At 45.6% G+C, this 21,161-nt stretch overlaps 1 protein-coding gene across 6 annotated transcripts in view; it reads right to left on the reverse strand.

The window, feature by feature from the left end:
- Armh3 (armadillo like helical domain containing 3) overlaps positions 1 to 21,161 on the reverse strand; it is a 216,845-nt gene that overhangs the window by 17,582 nt on the left and 178,102 nt on the right. For all 6 annotated transcript variants that reach the window (XM_006988208.4, XM_006988207.4, XM_076563191.1 and 3 more), the window contains one exon: positions 13,337 to 13,415. In XM_006988208.4, the coding sequence (XP_006988270.1) occupies positions 13,337 to 13,415 (79 nt within the window). The remainder of the gene's footprint in view (positions 1 to 13,336; positions 13,416 to 21,161) is intronic.

The following is a 21,161-nucleotide window of genomic DNA, read 5'->3' on the forward strand; positions in this document are numbered from 1 at the left end:
GTAAGTTGTTCATGGCTCTACACACATGCTTTGGCCCCACACACATGCTTTGGCGCCACACACATGCTTTGGCACACACACATGCTTTGGCACACACAAGCATCCCTCTCCACCTACAATAAATAAACAAATGTAATTTTTTAAAAGTATAGAAGAAAAAGAAAGTTGAGAATTTTTTTTTTTTTTTTTTGGTTTTTCGAGACAGGGTTTCTCTGTGTAGCTTTGTGCCTTTCCTGGAACTCACTTAGTAGCCCAGGCTGGCCTTGAACTCACAGAGATCCGCCTGGCTCTGCCTCCCCAGTGCTGGGATTAAAGGCGTGCGCCACCACCGCCCGGCGAAAGTTGAGAACTTTTGCACCTGGGACTAGGTAAAGATTTATACAGGATGTCCTCGAACTTGCTCTGTAGCAAATGGTGACCTTAAACTCCTAATCCTCCTGCCTCTGCCTCACTGGGATTACAGGCATGCACCACTACATCTGAATTTTAAACATTTTTATTGATATGTAATTTATTTATCTCAATTTTAAGTATATAATGCACTGTATTATTTATGGTTCAGTAATATTCTACCGATCACATCTTGTTTATCAACTGAAGAGGGATACTCAAGTTGCTCCTAATTTGTTTTTTATTATTATGAATAATGCTACTATGAATTGTGCACAGCTCATGGAACAGACACATATTTTCATCTCTCTTCAGCAAATAGCCCAGATACCACAATGTCTGAATCTTAGAAAGAAGCCAGACCCACAAGGTGCAGAGCACTGTTCTGTTTCTGTTTCCTCTGAATTAAAGCAGTCTCTCCTGGAGAGAAGAGGCAGGAAAGACTCCTGGGAGGAAGAGACTTAGGAAAGCTAAAAGACCAGAGAGCTCCTTCCCGAGATCCCACAAGCAGTGACCATGCCTGGGTGACAACCGGGGAGCTAACTCAAAGTGACGCAACCTTCGTAAGGAGCCGCCCGTGCTGGAGTGGACTCTCATTGGTGATGGAGTGGAGCTCATTGGTGATGCTGCTGCCCAAGACACCCATGTTTCTGCAAGGAACCCCAGCAACAAACCACCAGTTCACCAAGCTAGAGCTGCGTGGAACTGTACTGCTGGTCTGTTATGGGTGTCTCACCCGGGGTGAGTAGACATTTACTCATGCCTCTCTAGGGAAAGTCACACACAAGGCACACATTGTAGGAAGGTTTATAAAAGACAAGTCAAACCTGTAAGACCGTAAATAAAACCAGTATTTGCCTATGGCCCAGACACAGAGTGAAAACAGATTTCAGAGTAGTGTCATCACTTTCGGGGTGATGAAAAAGTTTCGTAAGTTTTCAGTGTGTGCAAGTATGTGCTTTTTGTGTGCAGGTGGATTTGTGCACACGTGTGTGTCAGAGATCAACACCAGGTATCAGTCCTCAGGAGCTGTCCACCATGCTTTGTAACAGGATCTCTCATCACTGGGACCCAGGAATCCCTGATAAGGGAAGGCTCACTGGCCGGCAAGATATCGGTGCTGAGGTTATAAGCACACATCATTATACCTGGATTTTTAGGTGGATGCTGGATATCAAACACAGGTCCTCATATGTGTGCAGCAAATACCTTATGACCCATCTCTCCGTGCTCTATGTTTTAAAAAACAATTTACTTTGACACTATGATTTCAAGACCAAATTAATACCTAAGAAAATTATCTAATTAATTCTGTGTGTGTGTGTGTGTGTAGCAAGAGAGAGAGAGAGAGAGAGAGAGAGAGAGAGAGAGAGAGAGAGAGAGAGAGAGAATGCACGTACTCAAGCATGTGGAGGTATCAGCTCTCTCCTTACACCACATGGGGCCTGGGGATTGAACTCAGGTCATCAGGCTTGGCAGCAAGCACCTTTATTGTTGAGCCATCTCATGACCTCCCCCCCCCCTTTTTTTTAACTTCTGGCAATCCTTTTGCCTCAAGCCTCCTAAGGGCTGCAATTACAGACAGAGCCACTATGCCTAGAGGAAATGACTGCAGTGGCTGGTTACACATTTCATTGTATGCTAACTACACTTCAATAACCTTGAATACAAAATAAAGCTCAGTAACCCCATGACTAGTAATAAAAGGATGTACACAGCCCTAGGTGAAAAGCTTGCTTCTGTGGTGTCAGTATTCCGCTGCAGGCTGGGACAGGCGTGCTTGGGACTGGTATACTGTACAAGTTCTCAATGTTTCAACAGTGAGAGATCCTTCTCCTTGTGTTCCTCCCTCTAGCCTGGACCACCCCACAGTCTTCCCCAATGAATCAACAGTGTCTAGAATGCTGCCCAATGGGGCACTAGTCAGATGAAGGCTGACTATCGGTTGTACTTGCCTGGACCCGACACACACAATCACTTCTCAAGCTCAGGAACTTAAGGTCCTCAAACTGAGGCAATGGTGGAAGGTACTGGGTGACCACGGCTCTTCAAGAAGAAACTCATGCTGAGAACAGTCATCAGTCAATCATTTTTGGATTTGTAAAGAGGCCACAGTTGACTGGAGGTTTGAGAACAGGGAGGTTTACTCCCCCTTCTTAGGCTTATGAAGGGTCAGGAGGAGCTGTGGCCATCCCCGCAAACACAGCTGCTAAGAGGCCCACAGGAACACACACCGTGCAGCCAAGGTCTAACACCACAGCGTGACTGCAGCCGCACAGCTGCCTCTGCCTGTGTTCCTAGCACTTGGGAAGTGTCGGCAGGAAGATCACAGCCAGCTCTGACTACACAGCAAATTCCAGGACAACCTGAGCTACATGAGACACTGTCTCAAAGGAGAGGAGGGAGGGAGGGAGGGAGGGAGGGAGGGAGGGAGGGAGGAGGGTGTTAAGTTGGGCAGGGTGGCACGTGTCTGTGGCACTTGGGAAGAGGATGCAGAAGGATCACAACCAGTTGAAAGCCAGTGTTGTCTACATAATTGGGTTCGCATCTCAGAAGATAAAAACCCCAAACAGTAGTGCTGCAGCCCCTGCGATCTGAGGACAGATGCAGTCTTGGAGTTGATGTAGCTCTTAGATTGGAACAGCAAGTACTTCTGTACTGTTTGCACAGAAGGAATCTGGGAAGTCAGCCTAGGCAGGCACATATTTCCTGTCCTGTACCAAAGAGGCTCTTAAGCAGGGAGATCTCAGACCAAAGCTGGCCCTGAGAGTTTCCTTCAGAGGTAAGAACTGGTTCTTTTTCAGAGTACCTTAGCTCAAAACGACAGAGTGAAGGAGAGAGAGAGGGAGGGAGAGAGAGGGAGGGAGGCAGGCACTGAGGAAGGAAGGACCCATAACCCCCTCCACACAAAAAACCAAACCCAAAGCCAAAGCCAAACACCAGCAGCCTGTCACAAAACCACAGACACCTGTCGAGTATTCGTTCCTCCACTGGGCACTGAAAGTGACTTTCTATCTGCAGTAACTTGATTTTCTCTCCTAGGGAACTATCACTTAATGTGACTTGTTTAGAAAAAGTGATTCAGAGGGTGGAAGTCCAGGCTTTCAGAGAAATGGGCTGTGCGAAAAGCAGTCACTTCCCAACTGCAGCCCCCTGCATGCACTATGCACACCACTTCCTGACTGCAGCCCCCTGCATGCACTACACACACACACACCACTTCCTGACTGCAGCCCCTGCATGCACTATGCACACACCACTTCCTGACTGCAGCCCCCTGCATGCACTACACACACACCACTTCCTGACTGCAGCCCCCTGCATGCACTATGCACACACCACTTCCCGACTGCAGCCCCCTGCATGCACTACACACACACACCACTTCCTGACTGCAGCCCCCTGCATGCACTACACACACACCACTTCCTGACTGCAGCCCCCTGCATGCACTATGCACACACCACTTCCCGACTGCAGCCCCCTGCATGCACTACACACACACACCACTTCCTGACTGCAGCCCCCTGCATGCACTATGCACACACCACTTCCTGACTGCAGCCCCCTGCATGCACTACACACACACACCACTTCCTGACTGCAGCCACCTGCATGCACTATGCACAAGTTGGCTGTTCTGGTTTTCTTCCCTCTCTATTATAATCTCCTATACTTCAGGAGCAAATCCAATTTTAAAACCAATTTAAGCTGCCCAGTTCTCACCGTTCGTCCATGCCTTTCAAGCCTGCTTCCAAAGGGCTTTCTACTGCCTGGAGACTTACTGATCTGGCAGGCTGTGCTGCCCTTCAGCCAGGTAGACCAGATAATGAACCTCACAGTGGGTGATTAGTAAGAGGCCATCACTTGGTGAAGACTGTGACAGCAGCTTGCCTTAATTTCCCTGGGCAGTCACCCCACCTCCCTGACTTTATTTGGCTGAAGCCACAGACAGTCCTGTGAAGCTTTCTTTGCACTAATTACAGATCCCTGTGTAAGCGAGGCATCTATTCACGCTTAGAGGTGTCAAGGCAATGGGAGTGGAGGAAACACAAGAATCCATCAGGCCTTTACACTTTGTCCAGATCCAGCCAACAGACACATGTGTCTGCACACCCAAGAGACATGAGGTCTCTTTCCTTGCAAACATGGTAGCTCAGAGAGTTAAACACTGAGCTGAAGAAATCACCATCTCTCAACAGATATAGTGGTGCACACCCATAATCCCAGCACTTGGGAGGTAGAAAGCAGGAGGATTAGGAAGGAGTTCAAGGCTAGCCTTCTCTGATCCTAACTTACTAGTCTCTGTCTCCTTACCAGGGCCTTGAGTATTTCCCACCCCTAATAGTTAGAATCCCATTTGTGAGCTCTGCCCAGCTTCCCTTTGAGCTGACTGGATTATTTTTCAGATTGCAATTATCATGTGATTATAGTGGTTATAAAAAAATCAAAATACTGTTATGGGTCCGAAAACTATTTCAAGGTGGAAAGGTGGCTCAGCATTTAAGAGCACCTTGGTTGCTCTTACAGAGGACCTAGGTTTATTTCCCAGCACCCAAATGGTGGCTCAAAATCATCTGTAACTCCAGTTCCAACAGATCGATCACTCTTTTCTGGCCTCCATGGGCATCATGTGTAAACATGTTGCACAAACCTACATGCAGGCAAAACACTCATACACATAAAATAACAATCACAAATATTCCCAGTCAGATACAACTTTGCAAAGGGTACTTTCGGCCTCAGCTACTATCACAGTGGCAAGCCAGGCTCTTTATATCCTGGATAAGTTCTAAAGACCTTCCTGGAGAGCTGGCAGAGGACACAAACAATCTTCCCAAAGATCACATGGAAGGAAGGAATGAAGTAGTTAACTCCTAACACTCCTCCCTAGCCCCACAGTGACTGAGGGGACGAGAGCAGGACTGCTCTGCTGCGACTCGTCAAGGCTGGCCAGGTCCTGCAGCCTGCCTGCCTGCCATCCCTCTAGCGCTGTCGATGTCGAAGAAGAATCTTCTGACAGTGGCAGACACAATAATAAACAGCTCTTCTCCATCAGTGAGACCTTCACTATTCACCCAGCTTGCCTGGGCAACAAGACTTCTGACTTTTGAATAATATAGGCATACTACTTTAAAGGCAGTTAAGAAGCAGGGCAGCAGTGGTGCATGCCTTTAATCCCAGCATTCTGGAGGCAGAGGCAGCTGGATCTCTGAGTCAAGGTCAGCCTTGTCTACAGGCAGGGCTACGCAGAGAAACCCTATCTCAAAAAACAAAACAACCCAAGCTGGGCGGTGGTGGCGCACGCCTTTAATCCCAGCACTCGGGAGGCAGAGCCAGGTGGATCTCTGTGAGTTCGAGGCCAGCCTGGACTACCAAGTGAGTCCCAGGAAAGGCGCAAAGCTACACAGAGAAACCCTGCCTAAGAGTCATTTGTAGTTTTTCTTTGTTTGAGACAGGATTTCTCTGTGTAACAGGCCTGGCTATCCTAGAACTTCACTTTGTAGACCATGCTGGCCTCGAACTCACAGGGATCCCCCTGCCTCTGCCTCCTGAATGCTGGGATTAAAGGTGTGCGCCACCATTGCCCGGGTCATTTGTAGCTTTTTAAGGTTTATTTTTATGTATATGTATCTGTGAGTATCTGCAGGTATATACTATATGTGTATCATGTGCTTGCTGATGTCTGTGGAAGCAAGAAAGGGTGTTGGACATCTGAAGCTCGAGTTACAGGTGGTTGTGAACTGCCTAATATGGGTTCTGAGAACCAAATCCTGATCTCCTGCAAGAGCAGCAAGTGTTCTTAACTGCTGAGCCAGCTCGATACCCTGAGCAGTCATTTGTAAGGGCTCTTAGGATCAGGAGAAACCAAACAGATTTAGAAAGTTTACAGAAGTAATACTTAGCAGCTTTCAACAATACTCAGCTTGTAATAATACTTAAAAAAAATGTCTTGTGGGCTGTCAAGATGGTTTAGCCAGTATAAACATCTGCCAGCAGGCCTGAATTTGATCCCTAAAGCTCACATGGTAGAAGGAAAAAACCAACTCTGGGGGGCTGGAGAGATGGCTCAGAGGTTAAGAGCACTGACTGCTCTTCCAGAGGTCCTGAGTTCAATTCCCAGCAACCACATGGTGGCTCACAACCATCCGTAATGAGATATGTTGCCCTCTTCTGGCCTGCAGTCATATATGCTGTATACAAAATAAATAAGTAAATCTTAAAAAAAAAAAAAAAAAAAAAAAAAAAAAAAACAACTCTGAGCATGCACACACACATGCCCCCATACAACATACACACAATATATGTAAAAAGTGTCTTATACTGTGGTGATATTGTGTTCTCCAAAATATTGTGCACCCTAATAAACTTATCTGGGGTCAGAGAACAGAACAGCCACTAGATATAGAGGTCAGAAAATGGTGGCATACACACCTTTAATCCTAGCCTTTTGGAGGCAGAGATCCATCCGGATCTCTGTGAGTTCAAGGCCACACTGAAAACAGTTAGGCATGGTGACTCACACCTTTAATCCCAAGAAGTGATGGTAGAAAGCAGAAAGGTATTTAAGGCGTGAAAACCAGGAACTAGGCCTGGTTAAGCTTTTAGGCTCTGAGCTACAGTTCAGCTGAGATCCATTTGGATGAGGACTCAGAAGCTTCCAGTCTGAGGAAACAGGATCAGCTGAGGAACAGGCGAGGTGAGGTGGCTGTGGCTTGTTCTGCTTCTCTGATCTTCCAGCATTCACCCCAATAACTGGCCTTGGGTTTCTTTTTATTAACAAGACTCTTTAAGATTCATGCTACATTATACAACTGTATACAGGCCTCCTCTGGATCCAAAACCTAAAGCTCTAGGGAGAGCAGAAACTTAAAAAGAAATAGAAATTAAAACCTCAGCAAAGAGAGAGCTAGAGAGAGATGACTCAGTGGTTAAGAGCACCTGGCTGCTCTTCCAGAGGACCTGAGTTCAATTCCCAGCATCCACATGGCAGCTCAAACTGTAACTCCAGTTCCAGGGGACCCGACACCCTCACACAGACATACATGCAGGCAAAGCATCAATGAACATAAAAATAAATCAGGGCTGGAGAGATGGCCCAGCGGTTAAGAGCACTGGCTGCTCTTCCAGAGGACCCGGGTTCAATTCCCAGCACCCACATGGCAGCTCACAACTGTCTGTAACTCTAGTTCCAGGGGATTTGACACCTTCACACAAATGCATATAAAATAAAGTTTAAAAAATATTTAATAAATAAATAAATAAAAATCATAAAAAACCCCTCAGCAATGACTGCTAACACAACTTGCCCATACCTGTAATCCCAGAATTTGGGAAATGGAGGCAGGAATATCACAACCTCTAGGTTATTCTCAGTTACAAGGGAGTTAGTTCTGGGATAACGTGGACTATATGAAACCCCGACTCAAGAAACAAGGCAGGAACGTGGCACAGAGATATAAATGCAGGCAAAACACCAAGACAAAAAGAATCTAAAAAGACAAACTGATTGTGACTGTATTATAATAATAAAAACAATAACAATTCTGCCTGCATCATCTACATTCCCATGACATTGTGGGTCCCAGCAGAATGCCTTTCTCCCTAAACATTCTTCGGGGGCGGGGAGTTACTGGGAAATCAAACCAGGAGACTCCAGTATGCCAGGCAAAGAGCTAGCATACTGGTTCTGAGCTATAGCCCAACCCTTAAGACTGTCTCAGAAGTGACTTCATATGCAGAGAAATTTTTAGCAAGCTCCTAGGCTGGTGGGGTGAAAGTAAAGTGTGAAGATAGGTTTGTCTACCCTTAAAATCAGAAAGTAGAATGCTGGTTGCCAAGGTAGCAGGGGGAGAGGGGCAGGGAGCTGCTCAGAGGACAGTTTCAGCTCTGCAGAATGGAAAAGCCGTAGGGATCTGTGGCACAACAATGTGCATACTGTTAAGCAAACTGTTTCTACATCAAGGAATGGCTAGGACAGCAAATCTTTTAAATTACAATTTAAAAAGGAAGATTTGCCCGTTAGGTCTCACAACATGCTTGGCATTGATGGGCCCTTAGTAAGTGTTTGTGATTGAACCAAAGGCAGACAATTAGGAAGGTACGGTGGTGCGTACCTATAATCCCAGCATTTGGGAGGTAGAGGCCAGGGTCAATTACATAGAGAAACTGTTTTTAAAGAAAGGGAGGGCAGAGAGGAGGCAAGTGACTGAAGACTGACTCACATTCTAAGTCACGGAACTTCAGACTGGTTTTTTTTATTTTTGTTTTTTTGAGACAGGGTTTCACTATGTAGCTCCGGCTGTCCTAGGACTCACTCTGTAAACCAGACTGGTCTCAAACTCACAGAGATCCACCTGTCTTGGCCTCCTGAGTGCTGGGATTAAAGGCATGTGCCACTACATCTCACCAAGCTTCAGACTGTTTTGTGCCCCAATGACATAACATTCAAGAACTCTGGAATTCTCCGTTCTTTCTGATTTGTCCAGGTCCTAGTTTTGAGTACATTTTATAATTTATGCCTCTTTATTTATCTAACCCCTGTCTTTCCTCCATGTCTACTCTGACAACTACAACTGCAGAGACCCCACCTTTAACAGGACCTCTCATGCTTAAACCATCACCCGCAGTCTGTTTAAAATGATCTGATTTTATATGGATCTTGTGAGTATGGGTGTTTGCCTGCATATATGTCTGTGTACCACATGCAGGCCTGGTACCCACAGAAGCCAGAAAGGGGTACTGGATTCCCTAGAACTGGAGTTACAGATGATTGTGAGCTACCATATGGGTACTGAACCCAGGTCCTCTGGAAGAGCAGCCAGTGCTTATAACCGCTGACCCACCTCTCTAACCCCTAAGGACTTCTCTTAAACATCAAGTGGGATCTGCTGGCACAGGCCTGCATTCCCAAGCACTCAGGAGGCTGCAGCGTGGCTGGGCTACAGGGTGAGTTAAAGAACAGTCTAAACAGTCAGGTGGCAGCCGGGCGGTGGTGGCGCACACCTTTAATCCCAGCACTTGGGAGGCAAAGGCAGGCGGATCTCTGTGAGTTCCAGGCCAGCCTGATCGAGTTCTAGGACAGTCAGGGCTGTTACACAGAGAAACCCTGCTTTGAAAAACCAAAAACCCAACCCAACCAAACAAAATAAAACCCACAAATAACAACAACAAACCCAAAACAAAATAACAAACAAAAATAACCCAAAACAAACAACAATGAAAAACAAGCCAAAACCAAAACCAAAAAAAGTCTAAGCAAGTTAGTAAGACCCCATCAAGACAAAAAGTGGCCAGGGGGCTGGGGAATGTAGCCCTGTGGCAGAGCCCTTGCTTGACCAAGTGTGTGAAGCCTGGGTCCAGGAGGGGGGCTTCTATTATAGGTCTCTAACCCACATTAATTTAGTACAGATAAAACGTTCACCAAGATTTTTCAATAAATCATAGGTTATAGGACAACCATCTTATGAAAGAGGATCAGGGTCAGGGCACTAGAGAAGCGGGGGGCTGCAGACTGAACCTTACGATGACTTAAAAACTGTTCTTGGGCCGAGCAGTGGTGGCACACGCCTTTAATCCCAGCACTCAGGAGGCAGAAGCAGGTGGATCTCTGTGAGTTCGAGGCCAGCCTGGGCTACAGAGCAAGATCCAGGACAGGCTCCAAAACTACACAGAGAAACTCTGTCTCAGAAAAACCACTTACTAATGCTGTAAGTCCCAGCTAACACCTATTAACAGGTTTTAGGTGTTGTTTTTATTAGTATTTTAGAGTCTACTTGGGATTTTAATCCTGTTTTGTTTTTTCTTTTCCTTCCCTATTAAGATAGCTGCTAACAGCTACAGGTCTGCACTGCCCCCAAAGCCACCTCTCTGGGAAGCTGCAAATACTCTTGACACTGTGACATTAGTATTAATGTTCATAAGTGAAGGGAGAGAAGTACTCCACATGTTGGAGATAGACAGGCAGTCAAATGCCTCTAATCTGATAAAAACAAGAGCACTATAATGCTATCATTTAGCAGCCTTCAGAGGCAGCTGGGGAAGAGGAACAACTATTTTGAGAGCAGAGTGCTGGGAAAACTGTAGCCTGGTGGTGGTCATGAGCATGAGAGCACACAGTAACTGTGTGACTGCAGGGATTACACCTGGACTTCCCACCCCGATCCTGATTGCCCTTCTGGAGGGTCCCAGGCTGCATGTAACTATTTACAAAGTAAACAGACCACTGCTGGGGGATGAAATGAGATTTCATAGCTGTTACACAAGCACTCACAAACACTCTACCCAGCACTCTATCCCCAGCCCTCTTCCCCATTCTTGAATAGACGGAGTTCCTTTCCCTAGAAACTGCCTCACTTCTGGCTTGTGGACTCAAGAAACACTGCTCACCACTTTTAACCTTGACAGAATAGGACAGAGGGCGAGGATACAGCTTGTTAATCTTTCCTTTCCCGACTTCCTCATGCACCACATGAGTTTTTATTACTGGTGGGTGGCTGCTACTTAGAGAGATATTTCAGCTGACCTTCCTAAGCTGCTGGAGATGACCCTGCATGTGGCTTTCTGGCCATCCAGAGCTGACAGTGGAGTGTCTCTTTCCGTTAACATGCAGAACAGAACACACAGAACGTTCTGTGTAAAACTGACACAGGAGAACTAACATGAACTGCTCCAACAGGAAGAGGGAGCATCAATCAACACCTCACAGACAGCTCCAGTGTGAGGAGAACAGGAATCTGCTCCGCGCTATAGGCAGAGGAAGAAAGGAAAATGAAAGTCATTCACAAAGACAGCTTCAAGTGTGAGGATGGAGTCACAGCTGGCTTCACAAAAGAGAATAAACATTTCAAAGGAAACAACTGACAGATTAATAGAGTGCTAGGCGTCCGGCTGCAGAAAGGACCACTGCAGGGAGTGCTGAGAAGGCTCTCTGTCAGGAGAAAGCGCTTTCAAGAACTCTGGAACACATGGTCATAATACAATTGCTGGCTGTTCCTGCCAGTGAAACACTCAGAAGAGCTCCAACGATGCATTGGCAGGGAAGGGGAGCAGAACACACATGGTTTCACTAGTTTGGAATTTATTCCTTGGCTTTTCCAACTCAGAATAACAGGAGACAAGAAAGGAGAATCAGGTATGTATGTACGTATGTATGTATGTATGTATGTATGTATGTATGTATGTATTTACTGTGGGTGTGTGCAAGTGAGCTTGTGTTGAGGACAGAGGTTCATAACCAGTGTCTTTTTTCAACTGTTTCTACTGTGTGTGTGTGTGTGTGTGTGTGTGTGTGTGCGCACACGCTTGCACGTGCGCATCTCACTGAACTGAAGCTCACCTATTCTAACTAGCCCGGCTGCTGAGCCAGCTCCGGGCTGCACCTACCTCTGCCTTCCTAAGGTCAGGATTGCAGGCACGCCTCGCTTTCCTATGTGTACACTGGGGGCTGGAGCTCAGGTCCCCATGCCTGAGGGGCAAGTACTTCACCCACTAGGCCATCTCCTCATCATCTAATTTGTGCTTCTGATACAAGACTCCACAGGCTCAGACTGAGACAGCAAGGTGGGGCACAGCTGCACTGGGAGGTGAAGGGAGGGAAGCCAGGAGCTGAAGGTCATCCTCAGCTACACAGTCAATTTAGCTACATGAGCTAAAGTCATAGAGCCAACATAGGCTCGATGACCCTGGTTTCATGTATTTTTTCCCTCTGTAAACAAGAGTTTTATATAAAGTTATGCACTCATCAATTACTAATCTAACAATGGCCCTTAGTTAAGTTGGGTGGCAGTGGCTATGCCGTTAATCCCAGCAGTGGGGAGGCAGAGGCAGGTGGATCTCTGTAAATTTGAGGCCAGTCAGGTCTACAGAGCGAGTTCTATGACAGCCAGGGCTACATAAAGAAACCCTTGGGGAAAAAAACCAAACAATATGGCCTCTCCCCCAACAAACAAACAAAAAACCAAACCTAACCAAAAGAAAACCCACAAAACCCCCTTATTTAAAAAAAGAAAAAGAGGCTGAGAATGGAAACCTTCAGTTCAGCTCCATGCCATGCCGAAGCCCCATGAGTACAGCCATAAGGGAGAAGGGGAAATCAGGCCAGACTCAAGGAAAACAAATGTACAAGGTTAGCTACATCTTCAACTCAGACAACATCAGAGAAAAACCTGTCCAGAAATCACTGTTCAAGGGAAAGAAAAGCTACCTCAACGCGAGCCCATGCTTTCATGAGCCACACACCTTCAGACCAAGCTGCACTTGCCGTTTTCCTGGGGCTGGAATTTACGTTCATTTCTAAGTTCTCATGTCTTACTCTTGTTTGGTTTGAGTTCTTTTTTTTTTTTTTTGAGACAGGATTTCTTTGTGTAGTTTTGGTGCCTGTCCTGGATCTCGCTCTGGAGATCTGGAGATCCAGGCTGGCCTCGACCTCCCAGAGATCCGCCTGCCTCTGCCTCCCAAGTGCTGGGATTAAAGGCGTGCACCACTACTGCTCGGCCTTGTTTGAGTTCCTAAGACATGGTAGCATGCAGCCCAGGCTGTCCCTGAACTCACTATGTAGCCTAGGTTAACTCTGAACTCCTGCTTCCACCTTCCAAGTGCTAGGATTACAGGTGTGCACCATTATGTTGACGTTTCTGACTGTCAGAAATCAAAATGACTGTGACTGAGAGCTTAAAAAGTAATATTCTATCACCCACTGTAAGACAGTAACTTGTCAAGTTTCATCCCATACTCTCTATATAATTAAACAAAACCCTCAGATGGCACAAATGAAGAAAGTATTACTCTATTTAAAGAACCAGCAAGCAATCTTGTGCTAACTCTTCTCAGCAGCCTGGCTTTACCACCCTGCTCAGAGCTCAGTCACAGAATCCCATTACCAGAAGGAAGACAGCTACTTGATCCTCATCACCAGCGAGGTCATCCAGGGAGAGGAGTGACTTACCTGTTCTTCTGAGAGTTGAGAAATGTGATTCACAGCAGCATAGGACTCAATTTTGGGATTAAAGTGATTGATGATGGCTCTGAAATAAAGAATTAACATTAACATAGTCCCAGAAGAAAGATAATGATAATTCAGTAAATAGTAAGGAGTGAGTGGCCTTGGGTCAGTTTTTGTCAACTCGACACAAGCTACATTTATCTGAGCAGAGGAAACTCAATTGAAAAAAATGCCTCCATCAGACTGGCTTGTAGGCAAGTCTGTAGGACATTTTCTTGATGAATGACTGATGTGGGAGGACCCATGACACTGGGGGGCAGTGCCACCCCTGGACAGGTGGTCTTGGATACTAAAGAAAGCATTGATAATGGACTGAAGAGATAGCTCAATGGTCCAGAGCACTTGCTGTTCTTACAAAGGACCTACGTTCAGATCCAAGCACCCACACTGGGTAGCACACAACTGTCTCTAACTCCAATTCCAGGGGATTTGATACCCTCCTCAGGCCTCTGAAGGGCACTGCATGCACCTGGTACACACACATACGCAAACATACATACACAGAAATAAAAAGCAAAGTTAGAAAGAAAGGAAAGCATGCAAGTAAGCAAGCTGAGCAAGCCAGTAAGCAGAACTCCTCCATGGTCTATTTCAGTTCCTGCCTCGAGATTCCTGTCTTGAGTTCCTGTCCCAATTTTGCTCTGATGGCGTGACCTGCAAGCTTTAAGATGAAATGAACCCTTTCCTTCTCCAGTTGCTTTTGGTCAAGGTGCTTATCACAGCATCAGAACAAGGGTAACTGTCCTCTCCCTAAGCATGAGGTTACAAATGGGAATGAACTGGAAACTGAAATGGGAAGGATTTAATAAGTTATTGAAGCCAGGCACAGTAGTGAATACCTTTAATCCCAGCACTCAGCGGGCAGAGGCAGGCAGATTTCTGAGTTCAAGGCCAGCCTGGTCTACAGAGTGAGTTCCAAGAAAGCCAGGGCTACACAGAGAAAAATCTGTCTTGAAACCCCAACCCCTACCCCCTAAAAAAGTTACTGGAGAATACAATCAAATGCCTCTGATGTGGAAATGAGCTACAGAGAAAAAGCACATGAGTAAAAAACAAACAAACAAGCAAGTCATGCCAGGCAGTGGTGGCGAAGCCTTTAATCCCAGCACTTGGGAGGCAGAGATGTTGGGATCCTGCCCTCACAGGCTTATGGTGGGTTCTAGGTCATCAGCAGGCACAGGCAACTACGTACCGCCTTAAAAAGCAGGACATGGACCCCCGCTCTCTCTCTCTCTCTTCTTTCTCTGCTCTCTGCTCTCCTCCCTCCTGCTTCCCTCCCCCACCAGGTCTGGCTCTCCCCTCTTTCTCACCCCCCCCCCCCCCCCGTCTTTCCCTCCTAATAAAACTTTAAATGTACCACTGGGTTCTGTCGTGACCGTGACCTTTCCATGCGGTAACCAGCGCGGATTACTACCATTTGGTGTCGCAAACTTATATAGGAACTTCTGCACACTCATTCTCTCTCCTGATGAGGAGGTCAATGCTGTGGGACTCCTGGGGGGTACGCAGCACACTCCCAGCCTTTAACCCCTATTGTGATGACGGTCTGGGTAACCCGTGCTGATTCATAGATCCTTCTCCTTGCCTCAGGGGTGCTTGCAATAGGAGCCTGGGATCCAGGTTTGTTACTTTAATTTTTTATTTTTCTCTCTTGGCTGCAGCCATGGGACATAGGGGCGTATACCAGTAAATTTGGCCGCATAACAGCTTCACGGGAACTTCTGCCAGCGAATGGGCAAATGAAGAGTTACCTTATCCCCAAGCTTCCTACTGAAGCTCTGAACCCTTCTTCCTCCCCCTATGGCCCCCTGCCACATGCAACCACTTCTGTCTATCTGACTTCCGCTTTCTGCTCTCCAGCAGTGGGCGGGCTTTAACTCCTCAATGAGTGGGCGGGCTCTCCAGTGCTGGGCGGGCTCTCCAGTGCTGGGAGGGCTGCTTCTGCTGACTCTCACCCTAACTCACCTTAACTCCTCCCACTCGTTCTCAAGCTGCTGTGAGAGACACAGATGGGTCTGGAAGCAGGCTAGAATCCATGCAAATAAGTTTACGATCAAAACCCACAAGTGGATCACAGGAACAGGAATGGATCCTTAGCCAGAGATCAGTTTATAGCCTCCTCCACCAGGTCTTCCTAAAGCTGTCCTCAAGACAGCAGCCCCCAGACCCCCTGACATAGGACTAAAACTTAAGCATCTGGAGAGCAAGGCTGCTGACCCCACAGCTGAAAGTCTCATCTGTGGCATTTAAGGTGTACCAGGGGAGAGATAAAAAGCCAAGAACAAAATTGCCAAGTGCTGGCACACGCTGGCTCCCGAGAGCCATTGGTTCCCTGTTTTAAGTGGGGGGGTGGGCGGGGAGGGGGGAAATGCCATGGAGGCTAATGTGTGCCTTGCCAGGCCATCAGCTGAGCTTTATTCAAAGTGCCACCTAGAAAGACAACCGGTCAGCTGACTGCTCCCAGGCACCAAGATGACATGGGAACATCAAGCTAAGAGCTCCGGCAGACCTAGGCTCTGCCACAGGCTCGCAGGGAACCCAGAACGCAGCATGGAATCAATCTGTTTCTTTCCTTCTGGACACCAGAGCCACTGACCCAGTCCTGGAAGTTTTGGGATTTCACCTCTCCTCATTTCACTATTGTTGGGGTAGGGAGGACAGCCCCCCCCCCCAATTTAATTGTCCTTTCAGGGTTACTTAATGGGAAAAGGTTTTCCAGCTAAGATAGGAGCTTTCATTTCACTGCTCCCTCCATGTGCCTCGCTCCAGACTGTCACAGTGCTTCTCATTCTGTGCACACAGAGCCCTGCTCTCTGCCTTGTCCCTAATTCCAAGAAATAAGTTCTCATGCACCACAAGCTTTTCTCTTCCCAGTTCCTCTCCTAACTCACTGCTCAGCTAATGGTACAGGACCACCACAGAACTGGAGTCCAGAGATCATCAAGTAAGGAACTGTAACAGCTAAAAGGTATTTACACACCCAGACCCAAATGTGTCTGGGTTCTACAAAAACAGACTTTAATATAACCATCTATTACTGTTAAATGCTCTCAACAATTGATCACCTGTCTCCTGGATGCTAAACTAGTAAAGGAAACAGGTGCCTTAAATAATCTGTCTCTGATAAAGCTTAACATGTTCCAATCTCTCTGTCTCTCTCATTAACACTAACCAATACAAGCAGAGTACTAAACACCACAAATGGTCACTAATTTTCTCATGGCTGCTTCTGAACATGCTCAAAAATTTTCCCAAGCTCCAGAAACCAGCTTAAATCCATCTGGACAGGTCGGATCTACTTCAGGCCTTTCCTGTCTCTCCAGCATCCTGTCAGACACAAAAGCAGCCAGGGTGCCAAGCCAAGAGGGACGGACAGCTCCAGGACAGCAGGACAGCCCATCATCCCAGGACGGCTGTCTACCTCAGAAGACCCCCTTCCCTACCCCGCTATGAGCCAACCGACGCTCTCCAAGACAGCTGGAAGCATTTTTTCCAGGAGAAATGATGCCCCTATTCCTATTTACTTGCTAGTTTATAATAAGCAAAAAGTCTGGAATGTTAGGATCCTGCCCTCACTCCAGCACATGCTCAGCGTGGGTTCTTGAGTCTTACCTATCAGCAGGTGTGGGCGACTATGTACCCACCTTAAAAAGCAGACGTGGACCCCCCCCCCCATGTGTTCTTTCTCTGCTCTCTGCTCTGCTCCCTCCCCCTGCTTCCATCCCCAACCAGGCCTGGCCCTCCCCTCTTCCCCCCAACCCCCCCCCTTGCCTTTCCCTCCTAATAAAGTTCTAAAAGTACCACTGGGTTGTGGTGATATTTTATTTGTACTGAAATGTTATTTTAATTTTATGTTAATAAATAAAGTTGCCCTGGGGTCAGAGCTATTAGAGCCATAGTAAGAGCGTGGTGGTTAGAAGAGCTAGGTAGATTTCTGTGTGTTCAGGGATACAGCCAGTATTGGAGACATACGCCTTTAAGACCTGGAGGGCGGTACTTACAGGCAGTGATGAGGCAGTCATGTGGTTGGGTTTACAACCAATGAGAAGGCAGAACAGAAAGATTATTTAAACAGGGACACAGGAAGTACCTCCCTCTCTCGGGGAAGCTAGGAGCACTGGAGGAGGTAAGATTTTATCTCTGAGCTCTGACCTCTCGGCTTTTCTCTTTTACCTTGGCTCTGTGTTTCTTATTTTAATAATACGATTGGTTACATCTACATCTGGCGCCCAACGTGACAAGAATCCATTAAAAACTGCTTGGGGCCGGCTCCCTAGCCGGAGCAGCCGGCTCCCTAGCCCCGGCCCAGGTCTGCTTGGGCTCAGGCTGGACTGTGAGCTGCTTGCTTAAAGCCAGTGCTACAAACAGCTCAGGCCTGCCCTGCTAAACAGGGCCCCTGGCTGTAAAGCCAAGCCTTGACTAGGCTCAAGAGGGAACAAGTGGCTGGCTTTAAGCTTTAGCTGGCTACCCCTTCGCTTTCACTTTCACTTTCGCTTTCGCTTTCGCTTTCTCTCTTGCTTTCTCTCTGTCTCTCTGTTTCTGTTTCTGTCTCTCTCTCTCTCTCTCTCTCTCTCTCTCTCTCTCTCTCTCTCTCTCTCTGGATTTACACCTAGGACTCTAGGTGGCTGTTTTGAAATTCGCTCGGATTTCTACTGTTCTACGCAGATTTGGTAAGTCATAAAGGAAACTATTTAAAAGACAAATTTTTTCCACATTTAAAAAAATGGGTTTCCTGTGTACATTGGAAGAAAATTGGGTTTTGTTTGAAATTTTAGGCAGTCTGACAATGGAACAACTATATGAAAAGATTAGTATTATGGGAATTATGCAGTTTATCACCATGCTTATTCTCATTTTACTATTTAAAAAGATAGTCGATTTAAGTGCCAGGATAACAGCTTTAGAAAAACCTGTTAATTTTAACAGTGAAGTTGGTTCAAGTTTGGATCATAAGGTTACAGAAAGAAAGCCTGTTTTCACACAGTCATCCTTAATTTATCCTGTAACCGTACAGCAGATGCCTGATCAAATGGCTACACAAAATATCTGGGCTCCAATTGAACTGATGGATTTTAAAAGGTTTAAGGAGGCAATAGTATCTTATGGCATGCATTCCCCATATGTAAAGCAAATGTTAAACTCTTGGTCAACATATAATAGGATTATACCACAGGACTGGCGGGACCTTGCACAAGCTGTTCTGGAACCCAGCCAGAGAATTCAATTTCTAACGTGGCTTAAGGAGGAAGCTAGAAACGTAGAAACACAATGGAGGGATAAAGGAATACAAGTTTGTCAGGATCAGCTTATTGGAGAAGGCCAATATGCTTCAATACAAACACAATGTTTATATGATGTTCAAACCGTAATTTTATGTCGAATGGCAGCCTTGAATGCATGGGACAGAGTTGATGAACCAGGAAAAAAACCTGAGTCATTCACAAAGGTTATGCAAGGCCCAAAAGAATCTTTCACAGATTTTTTAGAAAGACTGGCTTCAGCAGTAAACAGAATGGTCTCAGGATCAGAAGCTAGTAAGGCAATAATTGAAGCTTTGGCATTTGAGAATGCGAATGCAGCATGCAAAAGAATAATCAGGCCGTTAAGGGCAAGATCTGCACCTTTGGAAGATTGGATTAGAGAAACAATTAATGTTGAGGCTGATGAGCATGATGATACGTGGGTAGGAGAAGTAATTTCAAAAGGTTTGAGGAGTGTTAGATGTTTTGGGTGTGGAAAGCAAGGACATTTTAAAAGGGACTGTAAACAGGTCATTCCTAGAAGCAATGTTTCTTCAAGGAACAATGGCAACAGAATGCCCCTTCCTTCTGGAGTATGCAGAAGGTGTGGTAAGGGAAAACACTGGACCAACGAATGTAGATCAACAAAGGACAGACAGGGTAATCCTTTGCCTCAGTTTTCGGGAAACTCCCGGAGGGGCCTCATGCAGGCCCCCATAGCAAAACCAGTTCAAACCTTTCCTGCAGCTGTAGAGGAAATCCCTGCTCTGAGCGATTAAATAACCAAATGACTATTGGAATAAATCATGCTGGTCAGAATGATGAAACAGAGAGAATAGAAAATTCAGGAGAAAACATAAAGAAAATTTTTTGGCAAACTTCTATTAATGAACAGAGACCAAAATTAACGATAAAAATAAATGGTGTTTTGTTGTCTGGTCTGGTAGACACAGGTGCGGACATTACCATAATTGCACCAGAATTTTGGCATCCAGCTTGGCCTCTTCAGGAGGTAAACGTTCAACTGTTAGGAATTGGGACATTATCTGGAGTGAAACAGAGTGCAAGATGGCTGGAATGTATAGGTCCAGAAGGACAGAGAGGAAAATTAAAACCATATGTCGCTAACATAGCTATGAACCTGTGGGGTCGAGACTTGTTGCAACAATGGAATACTCAGATTAAAATCCCTCCAATCTCAGAAACAAATCATAAACTAGCACATGTTTCTGAGAGAAATATTAGAAGGCATTATTTTGAGTGGTCACCAGCCATCCATATTATACAAGAACAGGGCACAACAACTGATAATCTTCCAAAAATACCAACAGCTCTACCTTTAAAATGGTTAACAGACAAGCCTGTATGGGTTCAGCAATGGCCTTTAACAACAGAGAAACTCCAGGCTTTAGAAGAGCTGGTAGAAGAACAGTTAAATGCTCAGCATATTGAACAGTCAACCAGCCCTTGGAATTCTCCTGTATTTGTTATTAAAAAGAAATCTGGTAAATGGAGAATGGTAACAGACCTTAGAGCAATTAACAAAGTAATTCAGCCGATGGGCTCTCTACAATCTGGAATTCCTTTGCCTACTCTGTTACCAAAAGGATGGCCTCTCATAGTTATTGATTTAAAAGACTGTTTCTTTTCAATATCCTTACAAGAAAAAGACAGAGAAAGATTTGCTTTCACAGTGCCTACTTATAATAATTCTCAACCGGTTAAAAGATTTCAATGGAGGGTCCTCCCACAGGGAATGTTAAATAGTCCAACTCTGTGCCAATATTTTGTACAACAGCCATTGGAAGTGATACGTAAAAAATTTCCTAAATCTATAATTTATCATTATATGGATGATATTTTACTAGCTGACTCAAATGCAGATACTTTAGAAAGAATGTTTGAAGAAGTAAAGAAAATTTTGCCTTGCTGGGGATTACAAATTGCTCCTGAAAAAATACAAAGAGGAGATTCTATTAATTATTTAGGATATAAAATAGAGCTACAAAAAATTAGACCCCAAAAGGTGCAAATTAGGAGAGATAGACTACAGACTCTTAATGACTTTCAAAGATTATTTGGAGATATTTCTCATCTACGAACTATTGTTGGGGTAAAAAATGATGAACTGACTAATTTGTTCAAAACCTTAGAAGGTGACAAGGACTTAAATAGTCCAAGAGAATTATCACCTGAAGCTGAGAAAGAATTGGCCTTGGTAGAAAAGAAAGTACATGAAGGGCACGTGGATCGTATTGATCCAAAGCTGGATTGCATTTTGGTTATTTTACCTTCTAGGCATTCCCCTACTGGAATATTAATGCAGAGGGAAGATATTATATTGGAATGGATATTTTTACCAAATAAACCAAATAAAAAATTAAAAACTTATGGGGAAAAAATCTCTGACTTGATTTGGAAAGGAAAATTGAGACTTCGTCAGTTAGCAGGAATAGACCCAGCAGAAATTGTCGTACCTTTAACTAAGGAGGACATTGAAAAATTATGGACAGAAAGTGAACCTTGGC

Source organism: Peromyscus maniculatus, chromosome 1, assembly GCF_049852395.1.
Source record: "Peromyscus maniculatus bairdii isolate BWxNUB_F1_BW_parent chromosome 1, HU_Pman_BW_mat_3.1, whole genome shotgun sequence".
In the NCBI taxonomy this organism is placed as follows: domain Eukaryota; kingdom Metazoa; phylum Chordata; class Mammalia; order Rodentia; family Cricetidae; genus Peromyscus; species Peromyscus maniculatus.